The 14,332-nt window shown below is 47.0% G+C and overlaps 1 protein-coding gene across 1 annotated transcript in view; it reads left to right on the top strand.

Annotated features, from left to right (window-relative positions):
• Nucleotides 1-14,332, top strand: part of WDFY4 (WDFY family member 4) — a 194,022-nt gene that overhangs the window by 47,491 nt on the left and 132,199 nt on the right. Inside the window, exons 14-20 of the mRNA XM_081911650.1 lie at nt 371-585; nt 1,974-2,089; nt 3,540-3,747; nt 6,180-6,256; nt 8,863-9,081; nt 11,372-11,556; nt 12,027-12,258. Of these exons, the coding sequence (XP_081767776.1) occupies nt 371-585; nt 1,974-2,089; nt 3,540-3,747; nt 6,180-6,256; nt 8,863-9,081; nt 11,372-11,556; nt 12,027-12,258 (1,252 nt within the window). The remainder of the gene's footprint in view (nt 1-370; nt 586-1,973; nt 2,090-3,539; nt 3,748-6,179; nt 6,257-8,862; nt 9,082-11,371; nt 11,557-12,026; nt 12,259-14,332) is intronic.

Genomic DNA, 14,332 nt, shown 5'->3' with positions numbered 1-14,332 from the left:
ATCAGAAGGCCGGCGGTTCGAATCCCCGCAACGGGGTGAACGGTTGCTCGGTCCCAGCTCCTGCCAACCTAGCAGTTCGAAAGCACATCAAAGTGCAAGTAGATAAATAGGTACCACTCCGGCACAAGGAAAGGTGTTTCCGTGCGCTGCTCTGGTTCACCAGAAGTGGCTTAGTCATGCTGGCCACATGACCTGGAAGCTGTATGCCGGCTCCCTTGGCCAATAAAGCGAGATGAGCACGCAACCCCAGAGTTGGTCTCGACTGTACCTAATGGTCAGGGGTCCCTTTACCCTTTATCTTTAACGTGGCAGCAGCTGTGGCAAGCCCTTCATATTCATTCTTTCTGTTCCCTCCCCTCGGTTGTTTCAGCTATCATGGGAAATCCAATACGCTGTGGCCAATCACATCCAGTCCTTGATGAAGATGGAAAAGAATCGCCAGGTGGCCTGTGGAGCTGGCCTGCTGAACGCTCTTGTTACCTCCTGCTTAGAGGTGCTACACAACAGCAACAACCCCTTGTATCTGCCTCTAATCAGACTCTTTGAGAAACTTGCGTCCCAGTCAATTGAGCCCAATGTCTTAAGGTACTTCCTTTCAGGGATTTTGGTTCTGGAACATCAGGGACTTGTGGTCATCTCCTCTTGAGGCAAAGGGGGACTGAACCCTCTTTGCAGCTAAGATGCTTAGTAGATGCTTTGTCCACATCAGGGGTCAGCAAACATTTTCAGCAGGGGGCCGGTCCACTGTCCCTCAGACCTTGTGGGGGACTGGATTATATTTTGCGAAAAAACATGAACGAATTCCTATGCCCCACAAATAACCCAGAGATGCATTTTAAATAAAAGGACACATTCTACTCATGTAAAAACATGCTGATTCCCGGACCGTCCATGGGCCGGATTGGGAAGGCGATTGGGTCGGATCTTGTCCCCGGGCCTTAGTTTGCCTACCCATGGTCTGCATGTTATGAAAAATCTGTTGTTGGAAGCACGGAAGTTGACAACCGCGTTCAGAATGGTGTCCCTTCCCGAAGATGGCATTTCTCAATTTGTGCTAATGCAAGTTATTTGGCGTACTTTCATGCTGTATTTGATTAATCTGCATTTTTGAAACAAATCAATAATTGCACTTGAAAGTACAGAAACCAAGAGAACAAAAACTAAAGAAGCCTGTTATAATAATCTGAAACATGCTTAATTTTTCCAGCACTGTTGGCTTCGGCCACCAATTCAGGATCAGTCCCAATGGATAAACATACTTACCTGTATTATAGATATAAAATGAAGCTTCCAAGTACAGTGGTACCTCAGGTTAAGTACTTAATTCGTTCCGGAGGTCCGTACCTAACCTGAAACTGTTCTTAACCTGAAGCACCACTTTAGCCAATGGGGCCTCCTGCTGCTCCGCCGCTGGAGCACGATTTCTGTTCTCATCCTGAAGCAAAGTTCTTAACCTGAAGCACTATTTCTGGGTTAGTGGAGTCTGTAACCTGAAGCGTATGTAACCTGAAGCATATGTAACCCGAGGTACCACTGTATATACACAGCTAAAATGTATATATATATTACTGGTGCTTGCCTTACTTAGTAGCATGCTTAGATTTCAGAGAAGGATTAGCCAAACTGAATGCGTTTCTCACTAAAATTGACAGGCTGAAGACTAAGCTATACAGAATTTAAATTAATTTATTTAGTGAAATGGAAGCATGGCGTACAAGTGAATTGGCGTGTGTTGATAACTGTTTTTTGCCCCCTGACCATCTGTCACTGAGGAAGAGCAGCAACTATCATCCCCACCTGACTGCCCCTTCTTTCTTCCAGTAAGGACTGGGCTCCCTCTGGAAGAGTGGAAGCAGGCAGATGTTGGCAGCTGCTATTTTTTTACTGGGTTAGGCTGCCTCACACAAAGGTTCCTGTTGCCTTTGCTTGGCCATGTGAGCAAAATCTTACTTTCTTTGACTTGCTTTTTTCAGACAGTTCCTTTGCCTCAGGACAACATGGCTGCCTGTAGCATCAGGGCCTGGTGTAAGTCCATCCTCAACTCCTCTCTGTGACAGAAGTGGCTCATGTCATGCATCTTGGAATGAAGGTGAGGCCTGGCCAAGGAGCAGAAGTTCTGCAAAGCTTCTGACTGGCATTCGTGGGTGGGAGCTATCTGGCTTCCTGACAGTTCTTTGGCAGTAATTGTGTTTTTTCCATGGATGACGGCAACAGTTCCTAGGCATAGCTGCCCTGAAGAAAGGGTAGGCTTTGTCAGAAGCTCGTCCTACTCTCAAGTAGGACCTGGCAGAGACACATGCCTGACTGGCATGTTCCCTCCATCCTGGTCGATCATTCAGGAGCTTCAAAAGCTTTCTTTTGCCCAAACATCACAGCGACTGATCCAAACAGACATCAGCACACTTTGGTACCCGCAGAGTCTTCACAGCTTGCGTAACAGACCTCAGCAACTCAGCATTTTGGCTAATCTACTTTACTTACATATAAACACACACGGAGCACTGCAACGTGGCTCCCTCTCTCTCTAGCATCAGACAGCAAAGAGAAAGAACAAAGGACAATAGTGCCATTACACGGAACACAGTAACACAAACATCCTGTCTCTGTCACTTCCCACTCTGTGGAGTCAAAACATAAACCGTCATATGATAGACAACAATCCCATGATTGCAATCATGGAGCAGGTATTCAAACAGGCTTCACGTTGCTGGAATAGATTTGCTTTTGATCTGATCCTTCAGGGCTTTTCTAGCTTTCTTATGCCCTGCCTAATGTAACAGAGCCTATATCACACCCTCCAACATTTTCCCGATGAAAATAGGAACGTGCCGCTTTCAAAACTGCAATAGCAATTAGCCGATGTGTAGCGACACCTGTATTAGATAACATTACTGTCTTTTATTTTCAAGCAAACTAGATTGAAAATCAACTCTTTTGCCATAGGGAGCAGGTGGTGCTATGGTCTAAACCACCAAGCCTCTTGGGTTTGCCGATGAGCTCCCGTTGCTCTGTCCCAGCTCCTGCCAACCTCGCACTTTGAAAGCATGCCAGTGCAATTAGATAAATAGGTACCACTGTGGCGAGAAAGTAAACAGCATTTTTGTGTGCTCTGGCACTTGTCGCAGTGTTCTGTTGCACCAGAAGTCGTTTAGTCATGCTGGCCACATGACTCGGAAAGCTGTCTGTGGACAAACACCGGCTCCCTCGGCCTGAAAGCGAGATGAGTGCCACAACCCCATAGTCGCCTTTGACTGGACTTAACCGCCCAGGGCTCCTTCCTCCCCCCCCTTTTTTTACCTTTTTATCTTCTAGGAGAACAAGGGAGAAGTTCATGGCACCTTTTTTTTTATAGAAAAATAGCATTGGTTGTACAGATCAGCCCTCAGATCACAGTCCTAACTCCCAGTTGTGGAATGCTTTGCTGTGTTCCTATAGCTACACTTCTTCTTCCTCCAGTTGTACCTCCCAGAGGTTCTCCCTTGAAGGCAGAACCCAAGCTCAATAACAGAGTGCATGACACTATGCGTTTGCCGTTATAGGTTCCGGAGTCACTATAGCAAACAGTTCCGCAGATCTTCATCAGGCTTCCCTGGGCTCAGACACATCCTGGGTATCCAACAGCTCTGCCGTAGCTCTCCAGGCAGCCATGAGCCTGGTCTCCATGACGACGCCACGCAGCCTGGATTCCCATCATGCCTGCCTGGCACCTTCATTTGTGGAATTTGACATGTCCCTGGAAGGATACGGGTACCGCATTTGCTTGTGTTCTCTAGCTTGGCACTAACACCCTCTGGCTTCGGCCCTGTATATTTTGGGTTCTATTTGCAAGAATGGCACACAGTTTCGTTGTGGTGTCACATTTCACATTGGACACGTAATCTGGTGAACTGGGTTCGATTCCCTGCTCTTCCACATGCAGCTGCTGGGTGACCTTGTGTTTGTTGTGGGGGAGGAAGGGTAAGGAGATTGTTAGCCGCTTTGAGACTCCTTAGGGTAGTGATAAAGCAGGATATCAAATCCAAACTCTTCTTCTCTTCTTCTGTTGTATTCCTGTCACTTTGCCAGCTTGCAGACAAATTGCCTATTTATGAGAACAAAACAGGTCACGGGTCAAATGCATGGCAATTCCATGGCTAAGGGTTTCTCAATTCTACCCTGTGATGATTTATAGCAGGGGTCAGCAACCTTTTTCAGCTGTGGCCGGTCCACTGGCCCTCAGACCTTATGGGGGGCCAGACTATATTTTGGAGAAAAAAACCATGAACGAATTCCTATGCCCCACAAATAACCCAGAGATGCATTTTAAATAAAAGGACACATTCTACTCATGTAAAAACACGCTGATTCCCGGACCATCCACGGGCTGGATTTAGAAGGTGATTGGGCCGCATCTGGCCCCTGGGCCTTAGGTTGCCTACCCCTGATTTATAGCATTGAAGCTTCTGATGGGAGATGGCTGTGAGAGTGCCCCTGCCATTGAGATGAATGGGGAAATCCTTTCACACCCAGGGCCTGCATATGTACTTGAGAACCCATCCAGTGTGTGTACCCCCTGAACCAAGATCAGCATCTTTGATCCCAACTTCTGTTGATGTAGGATTAGGCAGCCTTTTGAGTTTGCCTGGAAATCTTCATCCCGGAGAGCAGAAAGGAGGCTAATTTGTAGACACATGATGGTGTTGGTGCTACCACTATTGGTGATAGTGGTTGCCTATGCTTTGAGGGACGCGGGTGGCGCTGTGGGTAAAAGCCTCAGTGCCTAGGACTTGCCGATCGAAAGGTCAGCGGTTCAAATCCCCGTGGCAGGGTGCGCTCTTGCCTTTCATTCCCAGCGCCTGTCAACCTAGCAGTTCGAAAGCACCCCCGGGTGCAAGTAGATAAATAGGGACCGCTTACTGGTGGGAAGGTAAACGGCGTTTCCGTGCGCTGTGCTGGCTCGCCAGATGCAGCTTCGTCACGCTGGCCACGTGACCCGGAAGTGTCTCCGGACAGCGCTGGCCCCCGGCCTCTTAAGTGAGATGGCCGCACAACCCTAGAGTCGGACATGACTGGCCCGTACGGGCAGGGGTACCTTTACCTTTATGCTTTGAGGTCTTCCCAATTATTTTCAGTAAGCAGGTAGCCCAGAAGGTAAGCATGAAAACCTTGTCCCCATGTTTTCCTCACCTTTTCCCCATTCTAGAGAGCAGTTTCTTTTCACGAATGGTCAAATCCATCAGAAAATATCGTTACTGGGCAGTAAGAGACGGAGCCTATCCAGCCTTGGCCCTGTATCTGTGGAACTCCTTCCTGTTGGATATAGGTTTAAATCCCATCTTCATTAAAATTACAAGAGCCTCAAAATATTTTAGTTTCAGTCTGCTTTTAATGGAGGTGCTGTGCTGGATATTTAAACTGTTACTGTTTCTTTTCATTTTCATTTGTTTTATTTTAACTGCTGTGCCGGCTGTTTAGTGCTTTTGTATTTATAAGGAGATGGTTTCAATGCGTTGTATAGTTTAATCGTTAACTTGAGTGTCCTTGGGAGGGCTTTGCACTGAAAGGTGGTGTAAGGATATCGGGGTTACTCGAGAGCAATCAGGCAAATGCCTCCCTGGTTGGCTGCAAAGCCTTGTTATTGGTACCAAAAAACCCTTCGCCATGCAGAGCGCCACTATTCTGTGGCTGGCTCATTCACTGGCAGAATCTGAGAGTGGGCGGTCCTTAAACCTTCCCCAGCAGAGTAGTTTCTTGACGCCCAGTCTGCACCTCCCCTCTTGGCGCGGAAGCCTACTGCGCAAGGAGGGTGTGGGTAACGGAGGACCTCTCTCCTCCCTGCTTTGCTCCGGCAAGGTGTCCCGGCACAACCTCACCTCCTCCGAGCCCTGCCCCTCCTCTCCACTAGAGGCGTGGCTACCCTCCTCCGCTGAGGAGGTGCTGCTTCCCACGATCTTTGGGGGCTCTCTGTAATCCACCCGGCTTTTCCCCTCTCGCCCCTGAGCTGATGGCAGTTCCCTGACAGGTGGCGTATAAAATATTGAAAGTAAAATAAATGAATGAATGAGTAATAATAAGGATTAGGTAGGGGAGAGTCTAGAGCAGGCCCAAAGGTGATTGCGAGAGACGTATTCAAGGAGTCTTTTGATTGCTATCGATATATTGAGATACCAATATTGTCTTGTCTTTCTGTGCTTTTCCAGCTGTCTGTTTCTTCCAGCATTGTCTACTGTTCTGGGCCCCAACGCTGAATCCTCCATCTTGGGAGGAACTGGGAAAGGTAAATATTTCCAGGTGAACTTAAATTCTGGTGCAAACTGTGAGAAGGACTTAAAACTACCCATATGATCTACTCCCTCCAACCATTTGAATGTGGGGAGGGAGCTGACTGAGGAGGAGCAGGAAGCAAAGGAAGAGCAGCACCTTATTTTCCCTTGCCAGCTATCGGTGGTGCTGTGGTCTAAACCACTGAGTCTCTTGGGCTTGCTGATCAGAAGGTGAGCAGTTCAAATCCCCACAACGGGGTGAGCTCCTGTTGTTCGGTCGCAGCTCCTGCCAACCTAGCAGTTCGAAAGCACGCCAGTGAAAGTAGATAGATAGGTACCACTGTGGTGGGGAGGTAAACAGCATTTTCGTGCACTCTGGCTTACGTCACGGTGTCCCGTTGTGCCAGAAGCGGTTCAGTCATGCTGTCCACATGACCTGGGAAGCTGTCTGTGGACAAACGCTGGCTCCCTTGGCCTGAAAGCGAGATGAGCACCACAACCCCATAGTCGCCTTTGACTGGACTTAACCACCCAGGGGACCTTTACCTTTACCTTTTTATCAGCTGGATAGGTAAAGGTGAAGGTACCCCTGACCGTTAGGTCCAGTCGCAGACGACTCTGGGGTTACGCGCTCATCTTGCTCTATAGGGAGCCTGCGTTTGTCTGCAGGCAGCTTTCGGATCATGTGGCCAGCATGACTAAGCCGCTTCAGGCGAACAAGAGCAGCACACGGAAACATCATTTACCTTCCCGCCAGAGCGGTACCTATTTATCTACTTGCACTTGACGTGCTTTCAAACTGCTAGATGGGCAGGAGGAGGGACCGAGCAACAGGAGCTCACCCCGTTGCGGGGATTAGAACCGCCGACCTTCTGATCGGCAAGCCCTAAGCTCTGTGGTTTAGACCACAGCGCCACCCGCGTCCCTTTATAGTCCCCTTCAATTGGAAGCATAAAGGAGCTGCCTTGTTCAATGCCAGACCATTCAGTTCAGTATTGTTGACACTGACTAGAAATGGCTCTCCAGGGTTGCAGGCAGCCTGCTTCCCAGCCGTACCTGAAGATGCCAGGGATGGAAGCTGGCACCTTGTGCTCTGCCACTGAGCTATGACCCATCCCCTACACTTTACAGGTGTCGAAGCATAAGGCCAACTTGCATTCTGACCATACATTAATTCAAATAATTCAGAGGAGGTCGATTAGACATTGAAGTCATCCCATGGAGACAGGGGTGGGAAGGTATGTTTCACAGGTTGATATTTAGGGAGCACTCCTCCCCCAGCTAAGAGAATAAACCTGTTCAGTGCCCTCCATTCAGTTTCTCCACTTCTCCTGTGTGGAAAGTGAGGTTGTGTTTGTCAGGAGCTCAGCCTACACTTGAGTAGGACCCTGGGAGAGACACATGCCCGACTGGAATGTTCTCTCCCTCCTGGTCGTTCGTTCGGGAGCTTCAAAAGCTTTCTTCAGCCCGAACACCACAGCGACCAATGCCAACTGACACCGGCACACTTAGGTGAGGCGTTCTCAAAGTAAAGGAAGGATTGAACTCTGATTAAAAAGAATACACACAGAGGCTTGAACCAGCAAGACTCTGGGAAGGGTGCGTATAATAATCTCTCCCTCCACCCCCTGGCCCAGGTCGTTTTATTCACAAAAGAACTTTTTACAGGGTGTTCGAAAGAACCAATCAGATTTCTTCTGAGCATTTCAACAAACCCCAGGTTGGGGACAAAATTAAACTACCAAAACTAATTAAGCACACATATTTCTGGGGTAAACAAAACAGAACTACAAAGGAGTGCATCTGGCAACCCAGAGAGGTGATAAACAAGCAATATACATGATAAGAAGAATGGCCAGGAAGACAGCGATCATTATCACCTTCAGGTGAGATCTGTTTCCTGGCCCTAAGATTAACATGCTAAGATTAACATATCAGAAAAGCTACATCAAAGAAGCTTGCTCACTATCTTTATGGCCCAGGATGCCTGCCTGGCGAAGCAACTGGGCTGCTTACGTGATTTGTCAAGAAAGAGAAATGGAACAGTGATGCAGAGATGTGGATTGATAAAAAATCATATCAAAATAGTTTAAACCCAGCCAGCGCAATTCTTTCATTACTGACACAGATGGCTTACTGTATATTTGTTATAATTCCTAATAGCAATCCCACCTGATCACTACACTTAGGGATCCGCAGAGTTTGCACATCATGTGTGACAGACCTCAGCAACTCAGCATTTTGGCTAATCTACTTTATTTACATATAAACACACACGGAGCACTGCAACATGGCTCCCTCTCTCTCTAGCATCAGACAGCAAAGAGAAAGAACAAAGGACAATAGTGCCACTACACGGAACACAGTAACACAAACATCCTATCTCTGTCACTTCCCACTCTGTGGAGTCAAAACATATACCGTCATGAGATAGACAACAATCTCATGACTGCAATCACAGAGCAGGAATTCTAACAGTGCTCCCCTGACATTAAAGCACCTGGAGGCAGACATATTTCTTTGTGCCTCGGGATAACTTTGAACTACCTGCAGCCAGGACGGTCCAAGCGCATCGCTATCGGTAGTACTTGACTTGCAACCTTCCTTTCTGGTTCTCTAGGCCCCAGGCCATTCCCCCCATTGGATGGCCTGACTTTCTCCTCCTGGTTCCTGGTCAGCAAGATGGGCTCTGTTCACAGCGGCCACCATCTCCGGTTCCTCACGCTGGTGCGTCACATGGCAAGGACGGAAGAAGAATTCATCTGCTTTGCCGTGAGCTTTTCTCCCATGGATGGTTGCCTGACCATCTCCACTGAGGAAGTGGCATTCCAGGCCCTAGGTAAGGGCTGTGTAGGGTCAGGGCCTGAGCCCATGAGTGGCCTTGGTGAAGATGCAAAAGAAAAAAGCTTGCTAAGATACATAAGACTGAATCAGATAAGTGCTGGAGATGCAAAGAGGTTGAGGGAACATTCTTTCCTAGGTGGTGGACCTGTAAATGGGTAAAAGAGTATTGGGGGAAAATCCACAATGAATTGGAAAAAAATGTTTAAAAGTACTTTTCCAAAAAACAACAACACCCAGAGTCCTTTTTGTTGGGGATAATTCTGATGGAAATTCCCAGGTGTCAAAAATGGTTATTTATGTATGCCACTACTGCGGCCCATGTTTCGTTAGCCCCAAAATGGAAAACATCCCAACTAAAGGAGAATGGCAACATAAGCTGAAAGAATATGCGCAGCTTGCAGACTTAACATATAGAAAAAGAGGACAAGAAGAACATACGTTTAAAGAAGATTAGAAAATGCTTATTGAATATACTGGGGGGGGAGATTGTGTATGCTTGAAAACGTGGGCAGCATTAAGATAAATTCAACAGTGTAAATAAGTTTTGATGGATGTAATAATGGAATACCAAATGGTTTAGTTTGTGTAACATATGCAAGGATTTATGTTGTGCAAAATGAACCATGGGAAGAGAAGAAGGGAAGTCATTTTAAGTTGTTTAAATGAATATTCTAAATTGTAAGAGAAGGCAAACAGAAGTCAAAGCCAGCATGAGGTGCCTCTTCTGGCAAGGAGAATCTCCCAATTACCAGATGCATTCCTGACCAGAGAGTAGGGTCTCTTTGTGGTTCCCAACTTTCAAGTCCAGGGCCAAAGCCAACATTTTCTTCTTTTCTTCTTTTTAAATACTGCATTTAGCTCCTCTCAGTTTTCCCCTTCATTACACCATTAAGCAAGAAAGAGCACTGTCCACCCATCTACAGAACGGTTCGCAACACTGTTTGGAAAAGAAATATTAAGGAATCTGCTTGGCTCCTCTCCTAATTAGTGCTACTTTGAATTCCCTTCTAATCTACTTCTTTGTACATCTGTTAATTTCTGCTGATTCTTGTTCCCAATTGTAGAATCCACCCCAAGAAAACCTTCCTTCTTGAGCTTCTTTCCTACAGAAATTGTGGATTTATAATGTCCTGAAACAGGGGTGGTTCTCCACCTGGCACTGTAGTGGACACACAATTTGCTGGCCTTGCCTTCTGCAGGAATAAGAGTCAAAATTTTGCTTGTTCCTTTGCTTGCCGACGTCATGGTAAATCCAATTTCTGCGTAAAGCTGAGCCAGTGTACAGATTCTGTACTTAACAGTCACGGTTTCCTTCTGAGGGTCTTGCCACATACTTTCACACAATAAATAAGCAACGTGTACTTATTTGTCCAGGGAGGAGCCAGGCATTTTTCTGGACTCGGAACGGCTCTGTTTTAGGCATATCACATTTGTCAACACTCAAACTGCAATGTTTTAACATTGGAAATTTGATCTTTCTCTTCGACCGGGGTCTTCTGCCACGATTGTGAGTGCTGCGTGGAATGTCATTGCACAAATGTTGCCGGCAGCTGCATGGATACAGTCTTAAGATTCCCCAACCCCTCCCAGTCAAGATATATTTCTCCAGGGTTTTCACCCAGAGGAGATGTATTTGCAGTCACTGAGGAATCCTAATGTTGTTGTTGTTGAGTCGTTTAGTCATGTCTGACTCTTCATGACCCCATGGACCAGAGCACACCAGGCACTCCTGTCTTCCACTGCCTCCTGCAGTTTGGTCAAACTCATGCTGGTAGCTTCGAGAACACTGTCCAACCATCTCGTCCTCTGCCGTCCCTTTCTCCTTGTGCCCTCCATCTTTCCCAACATCAGGGTCTTTTCCAGGGAGTCTTCTCTTCTCATGAGGTGGCCAAAGTATTGGAGCCTCAGCTTCAGGATCTGTCCTTCCAGTGAGCACTCAGGGCTGATTTCCTTCAGAAGGGATAGGTTTGATCTTCTTGCAGTCCATGGAACTCTCAAGAGTCTCCTCCAGCACCATAATTCAAAAGCACCAATTCTTCGGCGATCAGCCTTCTTTAGGGTCCAGCTCTCACTTCCATACATAACTACTGGGAAAACCATAGTGGACCTTTGTTGGCAAGGTGATGTCTCTGCTTTTTAAGATGCTGTCTAGGTTTGTCATTAGGAACCCTAATATCCACCGACAATAAATAGGAATCAAGTCCTTTCATGGCATCTAGTACTTTAGTTGGAATGTTACACACTTGTATTTGTTGTGAATGACTTGCTAGCTTCTGCCATTGCAGACATGATGGAACCTGAATTTGGAGACCTTGGGCGGTCCTCTGCCTTATCTCAAGTCCAGTTCAGGTGTGCCAAGCTGCTAGTGACCAGGCAGTGGCACCATCTGGCGGTGACAGTGGCCAAAGAAACAAAACAGACCTGCACCATTTCAGCCTATGTCAACGGGCAGAGAGTTGGCTCTGCAAAGGTAATCACTTTGTGCTCAGGTGAGATTGGTGCTGGGCTTATCTTGCCCTGCTGCTTTCTTCCCGGGAAAACTGCTCGATTGGAGCAAAGGGCAATTTAGATGTCTCTTCCCCCACAGATTGCCATGTGTTCCAATCAGGGGGGCAATCTAGGGGGCCGCCGAGGGGCCGAGGTTGTCCCTCAGTCCTGCTTTCTGACTGGCTCCTCCATCCTTTGGCTAGAACTTGCTCTTTGGACATGGCCATTGGCTCCCACCTTGGCTCCTCCCGGCTGCTCACGGCCAGTGTTGGCAGGGTGGGCGCTCACAAAACTGAATGCTCCTACAAAAATAAAAATAAAATCCTAGAAAAATGGATACTGGAGAGAAGGCTTCTAGCCTAGCCTAGCCTAGATCTGAGTTCCAGAGGGAGGTGACTGAGCTACCCAATCGTAGCATAGCCATTCAGCGGTTCCTTTTTTCCCCTGTTGCAGATGCAATACATCCAGCCTCTCCCAGGGAACTTTGTTTCCATGGACCCCTCTTCTTTTATCGACGTCTACGGTTATGTGGCTACCCCACGGATCTGGAAACAGAAGAGCTCATTGACTTGGTGCCAGGGGCCGATGTATTTGTTTGAAGAAGCTCTCTCCGTGGGAACTCTGCAGCTTATTGCCAACCTTGGTCCCAGATACTGTAGCAACTTCCAAGCGGTGGGGTTTAAAGGTAAAAAGTATTCCCGCAGCCACATTCCACCACTGTTTTAAAGGTTTCCGTCAGAAGAGAAAGAGAGCTCCATTTTGCTGATACCTGCCTTCTGTATAGGCTATTCCTTGCCTGTCAGCAGTGTCTAGGCAATACGATGATCATATACATACGTAATAGACAATCTTTATAGAATTCCTTCAAACCATAACAAGTACAAAATGAAATCTTTACTCTCAAAGTCTCTGAAAATCTTTAAATGAAGCAAGGTACCAGATTTGTGGGACATGGGTGGCGCTGTGGGTTAAACCACAGAGCCTAGGGCTTGCTGATCAGAAGGTCGGCGGTTCGAATACCCGCGACGGGGTAAGCTACCGTTGCTCGGTCCCAGCTCCTGTCAACCTAGCAGTTCGAAAGCACGCCAAAGTGCAAGTAGATAAATGGTTACCGCTCCGGCGGAGAGGTAAACGGCGTTTCCGTGTGCTGCTCTGGTTCGCCAGAAGCGGCTTAGTCATGCTGGCCACATGACCCGGAAGCTGTACGCCGGCTCCCTCGGCCAATAAAGTGAGATGAGCGCCGCAACCCCAGAGTCAGCCACGACTGGACCTAATGGTCAGGGGTCCCTTTACCTTTACCCAACTTTATACCATGAAAGACAAGCATGTGAAGTTTTGTGTATTCAGCAAATATGATGTCCAACACCGAACAGTGATTCTGGATATTGACTACTGTTTTGTAGAATTCTTTGTCAACATGGTGGGAGGATATCTTTATTTCGAATGAATGTATGTAAATGAAAGTATCAAATGCTGTGGAACAGTGCTCATGTAATAATGTAGTCACAATGACAATTGACTTTTACTCACTGAAAGTAATGCAGCGAGGTCGCCATGTCCCAACTCCTTCAGCTTGAGACGTTTCCCCTCTAGCCTCTCACTCTGGAGCCCTCCTCAACAGACACGGACTGGACATGGGGTTTGAGCACCCCCTCTGGGCCGGCCTGGTCCATTGCTTGGCAACATGTAGGACTCTCCTGGAGCAGGTTGTGAGAGGAAAAGAGCCAGCAGGACTGATTCTGTTCTGCTGCCGGATGGTGGAGCTGCCTTCTTCTGTGTGGTGAAATTCTACTCAATATTGATCCAGAGTGGAACTCCGACATTTAGTTAGCAGAGTAAAAACTTAAACACGTTGCAGGATTCCCAGAAAATAGACCAGAAGCAATTGTATTTCATTCAGCAGAGCTTTACTGCCACTGAAGGCAAATGAGCATAACGGTCACAAATCCAATACATTCAGGATTGGAACTGTCCATTAGAAATCCAGTTGCAGCAGACTTGAACTTACAATAACTTATAATAAGACTAAACCTTAACACTATATACAGTGGTATCTTGGTTCTCAAACGCCTTGGTACTCAAACAACTTGGAACTCAAACACTGCAAATCTGGAAGTAAGTGTTCCGGTTTGCGAACTTTTTTCGGAAGCCGATTGTGCTCCATTTTGAGAGTTACGCTTCCAATTTGAGTGCCACACTTCCGTTTTGAGTGTGATGCTGAGGTCTGTCTGTTTATTTTGTGCATTTGTTGTTGCGGCTCTCTTTTTTTTGTTTTTGTGACTGTGTGGAACCCAGTTCAGCTACTAATTGAATGATTGTGTGACTGCAGTACATTGTTTATTGCTTTCATTTTATGGATCAGTGGTCTTGTTGGATAATAAAATTCATGTTAAATTAGGGGTTGTTGTTTTTTAAAAGTCTGGAACGGATTAATCCATTTTGCATTACTTTCTATGGGAAAGCGCGCCTTGGTTTTTGGACGCTTTGGTTTTGGAACGGATTAAGTTTGAGGACCAAGGTACCACTGTACAGAACACCACACCAGAAGGAAGAGAGATAGAAAGAGAAAGTGAAAGCCAGGCTCCTTCTGGCCTTACTATTATAGTCTGCATGACCTTGGCAGAAAGAGATAAGAGAACCATTTTAAACCAGCTGCACTCAGCTTCTCTGAAGCAATAACCCAAACCTCTAGCACACTCCAGCTTATCCCTTCTCCAGCCTCTTCCCCACTGGCCTACCACCAAGTCCCAGGGTTCAAG

The sequence above is a fragment of the Podarcis melisellensis genome (assembly GCF_964234715.1).
Source record: "Podarcis melisellensis genome assembly, chromosome: 5".
In the NCBI taxonomy this organism is placed as follows: Eukaryota; Metazoa; Chordata; class Lepidosauria; order Squamata; family Lacertidae; genus Podarcis; species Podarcis melisellensis.
This window is presented reverse-complemented; position numbering and strand designations above follow the sequence as displayed.